Raw genomic sequence first — 15,217 nt, forward strand, 5'->3', positions numbered from 1 at the left:
TTAGATGAACTGCTCATTGCTATTTGAGAGACCTGGTTGTCGTGTTTACCTATAAAAAAAGTGACTACACTGCAACAAAAAAAATCATTGACTGTGAAGACCATTGGGATATCCGGAGGTGATGAAAGCCGTTATATAATTGAAAGTTCTGTCCTCTTTTTTAAAATAAGGTGGAAGATAAACCGGATAACCTTTCCTAAGGCTATTTCTAAACAAAGAGTTGCTGAGCCGAGACTGAATGCTTCTCCAACCTGGCGTAGAAGTCAACTAATATCGTCACATCAACCACTCCGCTGCTTTCATAACTTGGAATACAGTGCATCATATGGCCTTTTTAAAAATAAAAATTAGTTTGTTGGGATGTGGGCAGTGCTGGCAAGGCCACAATTACTGCCCATCCCTAGCTGCCCCGAGGTGGTAATGGTAGGCCTTCTCCTGGAACTGCTGCAGCCTTTGTGGTGATGGTGTTAGGCAGAGAATTCCAGGATATCAACACAGCTATCTGCACTGTATGTCAAAGTCAGGATGGCATGTGACTTGGAGGGGAACTTGGTAGGTGATGGTGTTCTAACTAGATAGCGAGTCGAAACAAGTTGCAATTGCTAGCTATTAGTTCTGGAATTGGTAATTACGGGTGAGCTACAGTATATAGTTTGATAACAAACATTGGTCTAGCCCAAAATGGATACAATGGCCCAGAAATTCGGGTCCCAACGCGCGAGTATGCACGGGGTACTCACACGTCGACCCAACGAAAATGCCGGTTTCGTGCATGCACTGCGCATGCGCGGGAAACCGGCACTTCCGTTCCCCTGAAAGAAGGGGTTGAGAGGTGGAACGCGTGCGCATCGAACTTACGTTTTTTTTCCAGGTTTTTCCGGGAGGGCAAGTCTCCAGCAGTTACACTTTTAAAAAGCAGGCGCAAGGCCTGCTTTTAACAAGCTAAGTGGTGAATTAATTAAAATTAAAACATTTTTTCCACAGGTTTATTATTTTTAAATACTTTAAAGAAAGGTAAGTTTATTTTTAGCCCCATTAGAAAATGTAATCAATTTTTTCAAAAATTAAAATGATTGTTTAAAAGTTATTTCATGTAATTTATAGTTATTTTTAAAATGTGATGGTTTTTAAAAAAAATTAAGTTTTAGTGATGTTTTGGGGCTTATAGTATTTATAGGTTTGACAGCTCTTCCTGTCAAACTTATGAATGAAGCATTCCCTGCTACCATTGGCTCTCCATGGCCCACATGATCCCAGGGGACGCATCGAACTAACTGCGCCCCTGGGATACGCAAGCACTGCGCGCTGGCATTTGGAGCAGGCCCAGGATTGGAATCCCAAGCGGGCCCACAGCTCAACGGCCAGCGCGCTGGGTAAGTGCAGGTCGGGGGCTTGCACCCGCGGGAAGCCCCCGACCCGAATTTCTGGGCCATTGTAATTGTTGGGGTAATTTAGCTACACAGCATATGGATGAGGCAGTATAACTCTCTGAAGTTAGATCAATGATCCGATGACAATGCATTTCAACACAAGGAACGACTGTAACTCCAAGTGGTTGAGGATTTCTGACCACAATTTTAACACGAGTGATGGTGTAAACTTAAGATTCCCTAAATTCAGGTGTAGAACACGATGCCCTGCTGTGAAGTGCACCTGCCCGTACGAACAGGAGTACATCCCCTGTTCCATGGGATATTTAACATCCTCCTGAACCAAAACTGAATAGAAGTGTAAATCGAGTTTGAGACCACGGTGCACTCAAAAACAAACCTGTTTCACATCGTAATCTGCAACAATCACTCGGCAGAAAGAGGATTTCCTGTTGCGCATATAGCCTGAAATAAGCCTTTTTTTAAATAGCTCACAGAAATATAGTCGGAAATCATTTTATTCTTGGTGTTACATGGAATGATTGAAACTATAACAAACTGCATTTATGTAGCGCCTTTAACGTAGAAAAACATTCCAAGTTCCTTCATCGGAGCGTAATCAGACAAAATTGACATCAAGCCAAAGGAGATATTAGGAGAAGTGACTAAGAGTGGTAGGTTTTAAGGAGGGTCTTGAAGGAGGCGGAAAGGTTTACTGAGAGAATTCCAGAGCTTTGGGCCGAGACAACTGAACGCATGGCTGCCAATAGTGGGGTGAAGGGAGCATGGGGAATCACAAGAGGAATCACAGAGTTGGAGGACCAGAGTTCTCAGAGGGTTGTAAAGGTGGAGGAGGTTACAGAGATAGGGAGGGAGGGAGGAGAGAGGCCATGATGGTATTTGAGTGACAATGGTTAACCGGAGGAAAGGTGATGGTGAGGTGGAGCTGGTGTAGGATAGGGTGTACCTGTAGGATTTAGTAAACATTATTAAGATTCTATAACCATTTATATATAACTATAATAATGTGAAATTGTATGTTAAAAGCCTAAAAGTCTGTATAAAATGGCGAATGGCTGAGAGCAAAGCAGGATGGGAAATATGCCAACCTGACTAAAAAACTGCTGTGTTTCCAATTACCAAAGTAACGGAATGTAGTGCTAAGTTTATGGAGACGAGGAATTCAGCAATATTATGCTTAAAGAGATAAAAACTAGAGAAAGAGATAAGAGTTGGAGACATCCTTCATCGGTACAGCTATAGGATGGACAGACTGTTTTGTCAACATTCTAGGAAGTGTTCTGTGAAAAGTGAACATCCGAGATAAGGGTACTTTGTTATGCATAGAGAAAAAGTCAGAAGGATCAACAAGGTCATAAGATGGCTAATGAGGGGAGCAAGACTTTTTACCAGGTGTCAGAGGGTTAATTACTGCCACGTAGGCAAAACGAGGGGGAAAAGGGTATAAAGATACAGGTTCTGAACATCGAAAGCGCGCACCGTGTAACCAGAGATTGATAGGAGCTTCGGTCAACAAAACACAGCAAGATCCCAAGGAAGTGAGCATCGGTCAACGGAACACAGCAAGATCCCAAGGAAGCGAGCATCGGTCAACGGAACACAGCAAGATCCCAAGGAAGCGAGCATCGGTCAACAGAACACAGCAAGGTCCCAAGGAAGCGAGCATCGGTCAACGGAACACAGCAAGATCCCAAGGAAGTGAGCATTGGTCAACGGAACACAGCAAGATCCCAAGGAAGCGCGCATCGGTCAACGGAACACAGCAAGATCCCAAGGAGGCGAGCATCGGTCAACGGAACACAGCAAGATCCCAAGGAATCGAGCATCGGTCAACGGAACACAGCAAGATCCCAAGGAGGCGAGCATCGGTCAACGGAACACAGCAAGATCCCAAGGAATCGAGCATCGGTCAACAGAACACAGCAAGATCCCAAGGAAGTGAGCATCGGTCAACGGAACACAGCAAGATCCCAAGGAAGTGAGCATTGGTCAACGGAACACAGCAAGATCCCAAGGAAGCGCGCATCGGTCAACGGAACACAGCAAGATCCCAAGGAAGCGAGCATTGGTCAACGGAACACAGCAACTTTCACCAGGAGACTTGCGCCGCGGTCACTCGGAAGGAACGCCGCGGTTCGAGCGAGCAGACCGCGACTATCTTCTTGTTCAGTATTACTTCTTTGTACTGGATGTTTAATGCTTAATAAACCTGTTTTACTGATACACAATATACCTGGACCCGGAGTGGTTTGTGTAGTCACGGACTGTTTTACTGATACACAATATACCTGGACCCACAGTGGTTTGTGTAGTCACGGACTGTTTTACTGATACACAATATACCTGGACCCACAGTGGTTTGTGTAGTCACGGACTGTTTTACTGATACACAATATACCTGGACCCAGAGTGGTTTGTGTAGTCACGGACTGTTTTACTGATACACAATATACCTGGACCCACAGTGGTTTGTGTAGTCATGGACTGTTTTACTGATACACAATATACCTGGACCCAGGGTGGTTTGTGTAGTCACAGACTGTTTTACTGATACACAATATACCTGGACCCAGAGTGGTTTGTGTAGTCACGGACACATTATTATCAGAGTGTTTAAAGCTATAATGGGTATTGTCAGTGTACATGTGGAACCTGACGCCACATCTTTGGATAATGAGCGACAGCACGTAGAAGAGGAATAGGAGGGAGCCAAGGATAGATCCTTGGGGGACTCGAGAGGCAACGCTGCGGGGACGGGAGGAGATCCCATTGCTTGAGATGCTCTGGCTACAATTGAATAGGTAAGAGTGGAATCAAGTAAGGGTAGTCCCATTCAGCTATACAACGGAGTAAAGGTGTTGGAGGATGGTGTGCTTGAACTTGTCAAAGAATGAAGAGTGGTCGAGAAAGACAAGGTAGGTTAGTGTACCACGATCACGATCACAATCACAGAGGCTATCATTGATTAGGGCTGTTTCAGTGTTGTGAGAGGCAGAAAACTGATTGGAGCGATTCAAACATGGAGTTGCAGGAAAGATGAGCACAGATTTGGGAGGCGACAACACATTCAAGGAATTTGGAGAAGAAACGGAGGCTGGAGATGGGGCAGTAGGTTGCAAACATAGAAACATAGAAGATAGGAGCAGGAGTAGGCCATTCGGCCCCTCGAGCCTGCTCCGCCATTCAATGACATCATGGCTGATCATCCAAATTCAGTATCCGGTACCTGCTTTCTCCCCATACCCCTGGATCCCTTTAGCCTTAAGAAATATATCCAACTCCTTCTTGAATATATTTAATGAATTGGCCTCTACTGCCTTCTGTGGTAGAGAATTCCACAGGTTCACCACTCTCTGGGTGAAGAAATTCCTCCTATCAGTCCTAAATGGTCTACCCCTTATCCTTAGACTGTGACCCTGGTTCTGGACTCCCCGACCATCGGGAACATCCTTCCTGCATCTAGTCTGTCCAGTCCTGTCAGAATTTTATAAGTTTCAATGAGATCCCCTCTCATTCTTCTAAACTCCAACGAGTATAAGCCCAATCGACCCAATCTCTCCTCATACATCATTCCTGCCATCCCAGGTAACAGCCTGGTGAATCTTCGCTGCACTCCTTCCATGGCAAGAATATCCTTCCTCAGATAAGGTGACCAAAACTGCACACAATACTCGAGATGTGGTCTCACCAAGGCCCTGTACAACTGCAGCAAGACATCCTTGTTCCTGTACTCAAACCCTCTCGCTACGAAGGCCAACATACCATTTGCCTTCTTAACCGCTGATGCGCTATCAATTACTGAGAAAGACTGGAAGTTAAGAGAGTAACAAACAGGCTTTTATTAGCTAAAGAACGAAGGCATGCCTCTAGTGGTCGACCGGTCCTGAATGCCTGGGGAACTGCAAAGCAGCCGCCTTTATACCAGGGCATATGGGTGGAGCCAGGGGCGGAGCCAGCTGAGGCATGCACAGACAGGTACAACAATGGGCAAGAGTGAACAACAGTGAAGTGAACAACAGTGAACAACAGTGGAGTGAACAACAGTGGTTTACCACATTCACCCCTTGCTTAAAAAATGAGTCCGACGGGGTGAAGTGTATTAAAAGTTCGTATAATTAAATCTTTCTGGGGGTCTTGTATGCCGTCGTGATCGTCGTGGCGACGGCTGAGGTGGTGCAGCTTCCGACGCCGAGTCCCGCGTGGGCCGGAGCACTGGCGTGTCGTCCTCATGGGTGTTGAGTTGGTTGGTGATCAATGACGGGTCACGGGGCCACGGCGTGCCGTCTACAGGGGTTAGGTATGGGTCCGTTGCCGCCGGTGCATTGTGGGTAGCGGTGAAGGGCAATGGTAGTGGGTGATGTTGGTTTCAGGGGCCCCCGAGGGTGCGAGGTCTCGTATGGAGACTGTGTCCTCCCGCCCATCCGGGTACGCAACGTAGGCATACTGAGGGTTGGCGTGGAGGAGGTTGACCCTCTCAACCAGGGGGGCCGTTTTATGGGTCCTCACGTGCTTCCGAAGTAGGACGGGCCCTGGAGACATTAGCCATGGTGGTAGCGAGGTCTCCGATGTGGACTTCCTAGGGAAGACGAACATTTTTTCGTGAGGGGTGGCATTAGTGGCAGTACAGAGCAGTGACCGAATGGAGTGGAGCGCATCGGGGAGGACATCCTGCCAGCGGGAGGTTGGAAGGCCCTTAGATTTTAAGGCTAGCAGGGCGGCCTTCCAAACTGTCGCGTTCTCTCTTTCTACCTGTCCGTTCCCCCGGGGGTTGTAGCTGGTGGTCCTGCTCGTGGCAATACCTCTCACGAACAGGTACTGGCGGAGTTTGTCGCTCATAAACGATGAGCCCCGGTCGCTATGGACATAGCTGGGGAAACCGAACAAGGCGAAGAGGTCGTTCAGGCATTTAATGACCGTAGCACTGGTCATGTCTGGGCAGGTGATGGCAAACGGAAAACGGGAGTACTCGTCGATGATAGTGAGGAAGTACGCGTTGTGGTCAGAGGAGGGGAGGGGCCCTTTAAAATCGACGCTCAGGCGCTCAAAGGGGCGAGTGGCTTTTATCAGGTGTGCTCTGTCTGGCCTATAAAAGTGCGGTTTGCACTCGGCACAGACTTGGCAGTTCCTGGTCATGGTCCTGACCTCCTCGATGGAGTAAGGCAGGTTGCGGGCCTTGATGAAATGGAAGAACCTGGTGACCCCCGGGTGGCAGAGCTCATTGTGGAGGGCCCGCACTCTATCAACCTGTGCGTTGGCACATGTACCTCGCGATAGAGCATCCGGGGGCTCATTGAGTTTCCCGGGCCGGTACAAGATATCATAATTGTAGGTGGAAAGTTCAATTCTCCACCTCAAAATCTTGTCGTTTTTGATTTTGCCCCTCTGCTTGTTATTAAACATAAAAGCAACTGAACGCTGGTCAGTGAGTAGGGTGAATCGTTTTCCGGCCAGGTAATGCCTCCAATGTCGCACAGCTTCCACAATGGCCTGGGCCTCCTTTTCGACAGAGGAGTGTCTGATTTCGGAGCCTTGGAGGGTTCGTGAAAAGAAGGCCACCGCCTGGTTAAGGGTAGCGGCCAGGGCAAAGTCGGACGCATCGCTCTCCACCTGGAAAGGGATGGACTCGTCCACCGCGTGCATGGTGGCTTTAGCAATGTCCTCTTTGATACGGTGGAAGGCTAAGCGGGCCTCTGCCGCCAGGGGAAAAGAGGTGGACTTGATAAGTGGACGGGCTTTGTCCGCATAATTAGGGACCCACTGGGCGTAGTAGGAGAAAAACCCCAGGCATCTCTTCAGGGCCTTGAGGCAGTGGGGCAGGGGAAGGTCCATAAGGGGACGCATCCGGTCGGGGTCAGGGCCGATGACTCCGTGTTCCACAACACAGCCAAGGATAGCGAGGCGGGTTGTGCGGAATATGCACTTCTCCTTGTTATACGTAAGGTTTAGGAGTTGGGCAGTGCGGAGGAATTTGTCGAGGTTGGCGTCATGGTCCTGCAGGTCATGGCCGCAGATGGTCACATTGTCCAGGTAGGGAAAAGTGGCCTGCAACGCATTCTGGTCGACCATCCGGTCCATCTCCCTTTGGAAAACGGAGACCCCGTTGGGGACGCCGAAGGGAACCCGAAGGAAGTGGTAGAGGCGGCCGTTTGCCTCGAAGGCAGTATACTGGCGGTCCTCATAGCGGATAGGGAGTTGGTGATATGCTGACTTAAGGTCAATGGTGGAGAATATGCGGTATTGTGCGATCTGATTGACCAAATCAGATATGCGGGGGAGGGGGTATGCGTCCAGTTGGGTATATCGATTAATTGTTTGGCTGTAGTCAATGACCAGGCGCTGCTTCTCGCCGGTCTTGACGACCACAACCTGGGCTCGCCAGGGGCTGGTGCTAGCTTCAATAATCCCCTCCTTCAGGAGCCGCTCCACCTCAGATTTAATAAAAACTCTTGTCACCAGCGCTGTATCGCCTGCTTTTGGTGGCGATGGGCTTACAGTCGTGGGCGAGGTTAGCGAACAACGGGGGGGGGGGGGTGACTTTAAGCGTGGAGAGGCTGCAAAAGGTGCGCGGCGGGCAATTTGAAAACTGCTGGTTGCAGACTGTGAGTGGGGGAAGGGGTCCACCGTACGCCATCGTGACACTCTTAAGGTGGCACTGAAAATCCAATCCCAGTAGAACGGCAGCGCAGAGATGGGGCAGGACAAGCAGTTTAAAGTTTCTGTACTCTGTGCCCCTCACCGAAAGGGTCACCACGCAGTAGCCGCCGACGTCCGCTGAATGGGACTTGGAGGCCATAGAGACCCGGTGGCGCGCTGGCAGGACCGGGAGAGAGTAACGCCGCACCGTGTCGGGGTGGATAAAGCTCTCCGTGCTCCCGCAGTCGAAAAGGCAGGTCGTGGTGCGGCCGTTTACCTTAATGTCCATCATGGACCTGGCTAGTTGGTGAGGTCTAGATTGGTCCAGTGTAACGGAGGCCAGCGTAGGGTCAGGCATGTCGCTGCAGTCATCAGGTGAGGCGGTGGGTGAGTCAGGGGCCCGTTGCAAAAATGGCGGCCGGGACGGATCACCCATGGTCGAAGGCGTCCAAGATGGCGGCGCCCATGATCCACACGCGGCTGGAGGCGTACAAGATGGCGTCCAAGATGGCGGCCCGCTCGGCCCACACGCGGCACTGCTGGAGTTTGGGGTAGGTTTAGCCTTGCAGACGCTGGCGTAGTGCCCTTTCTTCCCACAACCAGAGCAAGTAGCGTTTTTCGCCAGGCAGCGCGCTCTGGGGTGTTTGGCTTGGCCACAGAAGTAACACTGCGGGCCCCGGGACATCGCTGCAGAAGTTGGGCCATTGGCGGGATGTGACGGGGGTGGCGCGGCGCAGGGTGGCGGTCCTACCGTGTCCCAGAATGGCGGCGCCCGCGCCATCCACGATGCGGCCGCGCGGTCAGGGGAGTAGGCGTCCATATTCCGGTGGGCCACGTCTAGCGAGAGTGCGAGGGCCGTGGCCTTCTTCAGGTCGAGTTCGCCCTGCTCCAACAGTCTCTGCCGGGTGTAGTTGGACCTGAGGCCTGCGACGAAGGCATCCCGGACAAGTTCCTCCGTGTACACCGCGGCCGACACCTCTTTACATTTGCAAGCCCGGCCGAGCACCTTCAGCGCCCGTAGGTATACCTCCATCGATTCCCCGGGTTGCTGTTTGCGGGACCCCAGGAGGTGTCTGGCGTAAACCTCATTTACCGGGCGTGCGTACTGTTCTTTAAGGAGGTCGAGAGCACCCTTGTAGGTAGTCGCATCTTGGATGAGCGAATAAGCTTGGTGGTTCACCTTGGAGGTCAGAATTTTTAGTTTGTCGCCATCGTTTTGAACAGTTTCGACGGAGGCTTCTAGGAAAAATTCGAAGCATCGCAGCCAGTGTGCAAACTTGGTAGATGAATCCGCCTCTTGAGGGTCTAGTTCCAGGCGTGCTGGTTTGAGGATTTGCTCCATCGAAAAAAAAGTTTAGCTAATAAAATTGATGCGCTATCAATTACTGAGAAAGACTGGAAGTTAAGAGAGTAACAAACAGGCTTTTATTAGCTAAAGAACGAAGGCATGCCTCTAGTGGTCGACCGGTCCTGAATGCCTGGGGAATTGCAGAGCAGCCGCCTTTATACCAGGGCATATGGGTGGAGCCAGGGGCGGAGCCAGCTGAGGCATGCACAGACAGGTACAACAATGGGCAAGAGTGAACAACAGTGAAGTGAACAACAGTGAACAACAGTGGTTTACCACAACCGCCTGCTGCACCTGCATGCTTACCTTCAGCGATTGGTGCACAAGGACACCCAGGTCTCGTTGCACTTCCCCTTCTCCCAATCTATTGCCATTCAGATAATAATCTGCCTTCCGGTTTTTGACACCAAAGTGGATAACCTCGCATTTATCCACATTATATTGCATCTGCCATGCTTCTGCCCAATCACCCAACCTGTCCAAATCATACTGGAGTTGCTCGGCATCCTCCTCACAGCACACACGCCCACCCAGCTTTGTGTCGTCTGCAAACTTGGAGATATTAAAGTTGGAGGGTCAAGGGTGGATTTAGTAAAGATAGGGACCATATTAGGGGGAACAACCAGGGGAGGAAAGAGCAAGGGTTTTTACTGGGGACAAGGCATCAAAGGCAAAGATGAGGGAGTGACTGAGCAGATCGACAGCTACAGAAGTATTAAGGTGAATAAAGGATAAAAATATAGACAGTTGGGAGTTTGAAAGCACAGTTGTAAGTTAGGGGAGTTTTTCTCAGGCAGACGCTGAAGGAAGTGGAGTTGGTAGCGTGATGTGAATGGTTGCAGGGTAACCAAAGCTGGGAACTGAATGTTCCAGGGTACTCAACATTTAGGAAGGACAGACAAAAAGGAAAAGGAGGTAACGCTGTTAATAAGGGATGAGATCGGTACGGTAGAGATAAAAGATCTTGGCTCGGCAGATCGTGATGTAGAACTGGAATCTGTTTGGGTGGAGCTAAGAAACGGCAAAGGGCGGAAAACATTGGTGGGAGTTGTGTATAGGCCACCAAACAGTAGTGGTAATGTCGGGCACAGTATCAATCAAGAAATTAGAAGTGCATGTAACAAGGGCAATAAGGTAATCATGGGGGGCTTTAATCTACATATTGACTGGGCAAATCAAATTACCACTAATGGTGTGGAGGACAAATTCTTGGAATGCATGCAAGATGGTTTCCTGGATCAGTATGTGGAGGAACCAACCAGGGAACAGGCTATTCTGGATCTGGTACTGTGTAATGAGAAATGGCTAATCAATAATCTTGTGGTAAAGGGGCCTTTAGGGACAAGTGACCATAATACGATTGAATTTTATATTAAGTTTGAGAGTGATGTAGTCCAATCTGAAACTGAGGTCTTCAATCTAAACAGAGGAAACTTCAAGGGTATGAGGGACAAGTTGGCCATGGTAGATTGGGAGACTACATTAAAAGGTATGGAGGTGGACATACAATGGCTAACATTCAAGGAAAAAATGCATAATTTGCAACAAACATATATTCCTCTAGGGCTTAAAAACCCAAAAGGAAAAGTGATCCAACCATGGCTAACAAAATAAATTAAAGCTAGTATTAAGTCAAAGCAGGAAGCTTATAAAGTTGCCAGAAAAAGCAGTCAGCCTGAGGATTCGGATCTTTTTAGAAATCAGCAAAGGGGGACCAAGAAATTGATAAAGAAAGGGAAAATGGAATATGAGCACAAACTAGCAAAAAATATAAAAATGGATTGTAAAAGCTTCTATAGGTATGTGAAAAGGAAAAGACTGGCGAAGGTAAATGTAGGTCCTTTACAGTCAGAGATGGGAGAATTTATAATGGGGAATGAGAAAATGGCAGAGAAATGAAATAAATACTTTGTTTCTGTCTTCACGGAGGAAGACACAAAAAACCTCCCAGAAATACGAGAAAACCAAGGGTGTGGCTAGAATGAGGAACTTAAAGAAATTATTATTAGTGAAAAAACAGTACTAGCAAAATTAATGGGACTAAAAGTCGATAAATCTCAAGGACCGGATGACCTACATCCTAGGGCTTTGAAAGAGGTGGCCATTGGAATAGAGAACACATTGGTTGTCATCTTCCAAAATTCTATAGATTCTGGAACGATTCCTGCAGATTGGAGGATAGCAAATGTAACCCCGCTATTTAAGAAGGGAGGGAGAGAGAAAACGGGGAACTACAGACCTGTTAGCCTCACATCAGTAGTTGGGAAAATGCTGGAATCTATTATAAAGGATGCAATAACTGGGCACTTAGAAACTAATAGTAAGATTGGGCAGAGTCAACATGGATTTATGAAAGGGAAGTTCTGTTTGACAAACCTATTGGAGTTCTTTGAGGATGTAACTAGTGGAGTAGACAAAGGGGAACCGGTAGATGTGGTGTATCTGGATTTTCAGAAGGCCTTCGATAAGGACCCACACAAGAGGTCGGTGAACAAAATGAGGGCACATGGAATTGGGGGTAATATACTAGCATGCATTGAGAATTGGTTAAGACAGAAAACAAAGATAAGGGATAAATGGGTCTTTTTCAGGATGGCAGGCTGTGACTAGTGGGGTACTGCAAGGATCAGTGCTTGGGCCCCAGCTATTCACAATCTATATCAATGATTTGGATGAGGGGACTAAATGTAACATTTCCAAATTTGCTGATGACACAAAGCTAGATGGCAGTGTCAGTTGCGAAGAGGATTCAAGGGGCTCTCGACAGGCTCAGTGAGTGGGCGAGAACATAGCAGATGGATTATAATGTGGATAAATGTGAAGTTATCCACTTTGGTAGAGGCAGAGTATTTCCTAAATGGTGAAAGATTGGGGAATGCAGATGCTCAAAGAGACCTGGGTGTCCTTGTACATGAGTCACTGAAAGTGAATGTGCAGGGGCAGCAAGCCATTAGGAAGGCAAATGGTATGCTGGCCTTCATTACAAGAGGATTTGAGTACAGGAGTAAAGAAGTCTTACTCCAATTATATAGGGCCTTGGTGAGACCACACCTGGATTACGGTGTACAATTTTGGTCTCCTTACCCAAGGAAGGATATACTTGCCATAGAGGGAGTGCAACGAAGGTTCATGAGATTGATTCCTGGGATGGCGGGACTGTTGTATGAGAAGAGATTGAGTAAACTAGGCCTGTATTCTCTTGAATTCAGAAGAATGAGAGGGGATCTCATTGAAGCATACAAAATTATTACAGGGCTTGATAGGGTGGATGCTGGGGGAATGTTTCCCTTGGCTGGGGAGTTTAGAACTAGGGGCCACAGCCTCAGGATAAAGGGTAGGCCATTCAGGACTGAGATGAGAAGAAATTTCTTCACAGAGGGTGGTGAATCTTTGGAATTCTCTACCCAAGAGGGCTGTGGAGGCTCAGTCATTGGGTATATTCAAAACAGAAGTCGATAGATTTCTGACTAGTAAGGGCATAAAGGGATATGGCAATAAGGACGGTGAATGGAGTTGAGGCAGAAGATCAGCCATGATCTCATTGAATGACGGAGCAGGCTCGAAGGGCAAATTGACCTACTCATGCTCCTCTTTCTTATGTTCGTATGTGAGAGATATATGGAAGTGATCAGAGATGGTCTCGTCCGTGATTGAGATGATGGGGGCAGAGGAGCCATGGGATGGCAAAGAAGTGGCCATGAATATGGGTAGGAGTTTACATGGATGGTGAGGTTAAAAAGGGACAGAGAGCAGTAAACTCTGAGGAGGGCAAGGCGAGTTAAGATGGAGATTTTAAAATCACAGAGAATGAGGAGTTGCTGAGGGAGGAAAGCAGCGAGGATCTCAATGATAAATCCAGGGGATTGGGCGGTAGAACAAGGATTTTAGAGAGGTGAAACGGGTAGAACAAGGTGAGATGCTCAAAGGAGAAGGTGGTGCTAGAGGAGTAGGGGGAAGAGGCCAAGGTATGACTTGGTGATAAGGGTCGTGGCTGCGACGATTTGGTGGAAAGTATAGCCAGGCAAGGAGGCTTCAGTATGGTGCAGGTTTCAGTCAAAGCCTTGATGTCAATGAAATCATCCACAAGAAGGTCATGGATGGCAAGGGCCTTGTTCTGGAGTGAATTCTGGAGGGAAATGCAGAGAGGGACGGTATATAGGGTATTTAGAAATTCCTATAGATTTTAAACTTGAACATGAAGCAAGTCCAAGCTGGATTCTGTTGCAACATAAATATACCAGCCAACGTTGAGTGAGTGGCTCGAGACATGTTCCAGCTTAAAAATAACTAAAACCTTGATAGGTCACTCCCACCTCAGCTAACACTGCTTCCTGGAAGGACTCTGGTCGGCGAGCCTCACCTTATTCTTCGAGCTGTCGTTCTGTTCCCAGTCCGAGGGCTAAGGCAGGCTAGAAAGAGCAACTTCATCCCGAGCTGCTTGACTGAAGCCAAGCAACCAACCTGCCACAGCATCAAAGGCCACCACGGCCCAGCAGCCACCGGCTGACCCTGGCCCGCCCTCACCCCACGCTGCCAAGTGACGTGTGGAAACCAGACCGCGAAACCAAATCTGGCAGCCGCACAACAACATTAACAGCAACAGGCTAAGAATATAGATAAAAACCATTAACAGCGCCGATTACCATGGGGCGGGGGGGAGGGGAATCAAATTCAACAGGGCGGCGCTCCGACTCGGCGCCGGCGACCAGATTGACAGCTATACTGTCCAATGGGAGGCTGCGCTGTTGCTCAGCGGCGTGCTGATTGGGTTAGACCGGCCCTCGGTGAGTGGGGGTTTGACCAATGGGCGCAGGGCGAGGGGCGGCCCTGGTTACGGTTGCTGAGACCAGGGGTCATGACCCCAGGCTCCGGCTCCCTGTTTATTAGCCGCCGGCGGTCAGGCGGCGTGCCCAGCCTCATCTTTAAAAGGATGACGATGGTGGTTTTAAAGCTCTAACCGGCTGGCCAGCTAGCGACGCTCTGTTACTCAGCGGTTTAAGCCCGAAAGGACGAGTTACTTTTTTTTTAAATAAAAAAATATCTAACTATGGAAAGCGGCCAGAATGACGAGAGGACTCCTCTGCTCCCCGCGAGTCGACTGGCCGCGAAGCCGGGGATTTCTGCCTTCGAGGGCCGGCGGCTGGCCTGCGCCGCCGTGCTGGTGACCGAGTCCCTGGAAAGAGTGGCGTTTTACGGCATGACTTGCAGCCTGGTGCTTTTCCTCAACAGCGAACCCTACGACTGGCTCGGAGCCCAGTCCAGTCAGACTCTGCTGCTTTTCATGGGAATAAGTTATTTCGTGTCCCCGTTCGGAGGTTGGCTGGCCGACGCCTGGCTGGGCAGGTTCCCCACCATCCTCCTGAGCATGATCCTCTACTTGGCCGGGATGATGCTCTTCCCTTTTATTTCATGGGATCAGTCTCGCCGACACCTCTGCGGAGAACTGGAGTTCTATCCCATCCTTGACCCCCAGTGCATCAATAACAGCTCCAGTGCTTGTTCACTTCACCGCAATAGTTACTGCAAACCGGCCGTCTATTCGGGACTGGTGCTCATCGCGCTTGGTGTGGGATCTGTCAAAGCGAATATAACTCCTTTTGGTGCTGATCAGGTACAGTAAACTTTTCGGGAGTTCTGCAATAGAACTAAATCGCACAGAATGCAAAATGCTTTAGTAGTGTCATTCTCACTATTTGCTTTGTACCTTTTTTCTTTTTAAAAAAAAATCCACCTGAACACTAGTGTGTGGAAATGTCTCATTACTGAAACAACAAACTGTAGCCAAGTCCTTGCTACCATTCAGTGAGTTGCAGCTGCTGATGCCTTCCTAACTTCATGACATTTA

General features: G+C 48.8%; 2 protein-coding genes across 6 annotated transcripts in view; one reads left to right on the forward strand and one right to left on the reverse strand.

The window, feature by feature from the left end:
• Window positions 1–14,019, reverse strand: part of glt1d1 (glycosyltransferase 1 domain containing 1) — an 81,698-nt gene extending 67,679 nt beyond the window's left edge. For 3 of the 5 annotated variants that reach the window (XM_085961689.1, XM_085961686.1, XM_085961687.1), the window contains exon 1: window positions 13,733–14,019. In XM_085961689.1, the coding sequence (XP_085817815.1) occupies window positions 13,733–13,845 (113 nt within the window). In that variant the 5' untranslated portion in view covers window positions 13,846–14,019. The remainder of the gene's footprint in view (window positions 1–13,732) is intronic. The other 2 variants (XM_085961690.1, XM_085961688.1) reach the window with 1 other exon arrangement.
• A 222-nt stretch (window positions 14,020–14,241) lies between these two features.
• Window positions 14,242–15,217, forward strand: part of slc15a4 (solute carrier family 15 member 4) — a 102,154-nt gene continuing 101,178 nt past the window's right edge. Inside the window, exon 1 of the mRNA XM_085961691.1 lies at window positions 14,242–14,983. Within this exon, the coding sequence (XP_085817817.1) occupies window positions 14,420–14,983 (564 nt within the window). The 5' untranslated portion in view covers window positions 14,242–14,419. The remainder of the gene's footprint in view (window positions 14,984–15,217) is intronic.

The sequence above is a fragment of the Somniosus microcephalus genome, chromosome 19, assembly GCF_052327205.1.
Source record: "Somniosus microcephalus isolate GS21.2 chromosome 19, FLI_Smic_1.0, whole genome shotgun sequence".
Classification (NCBI taxonomy): domain Eukaryota; kingdom Metazoa; phylum Chordata; class Chondrichthyes; order Squaliformes; family Somniosidae; genus Somniosus; species Somniosus microcephalus.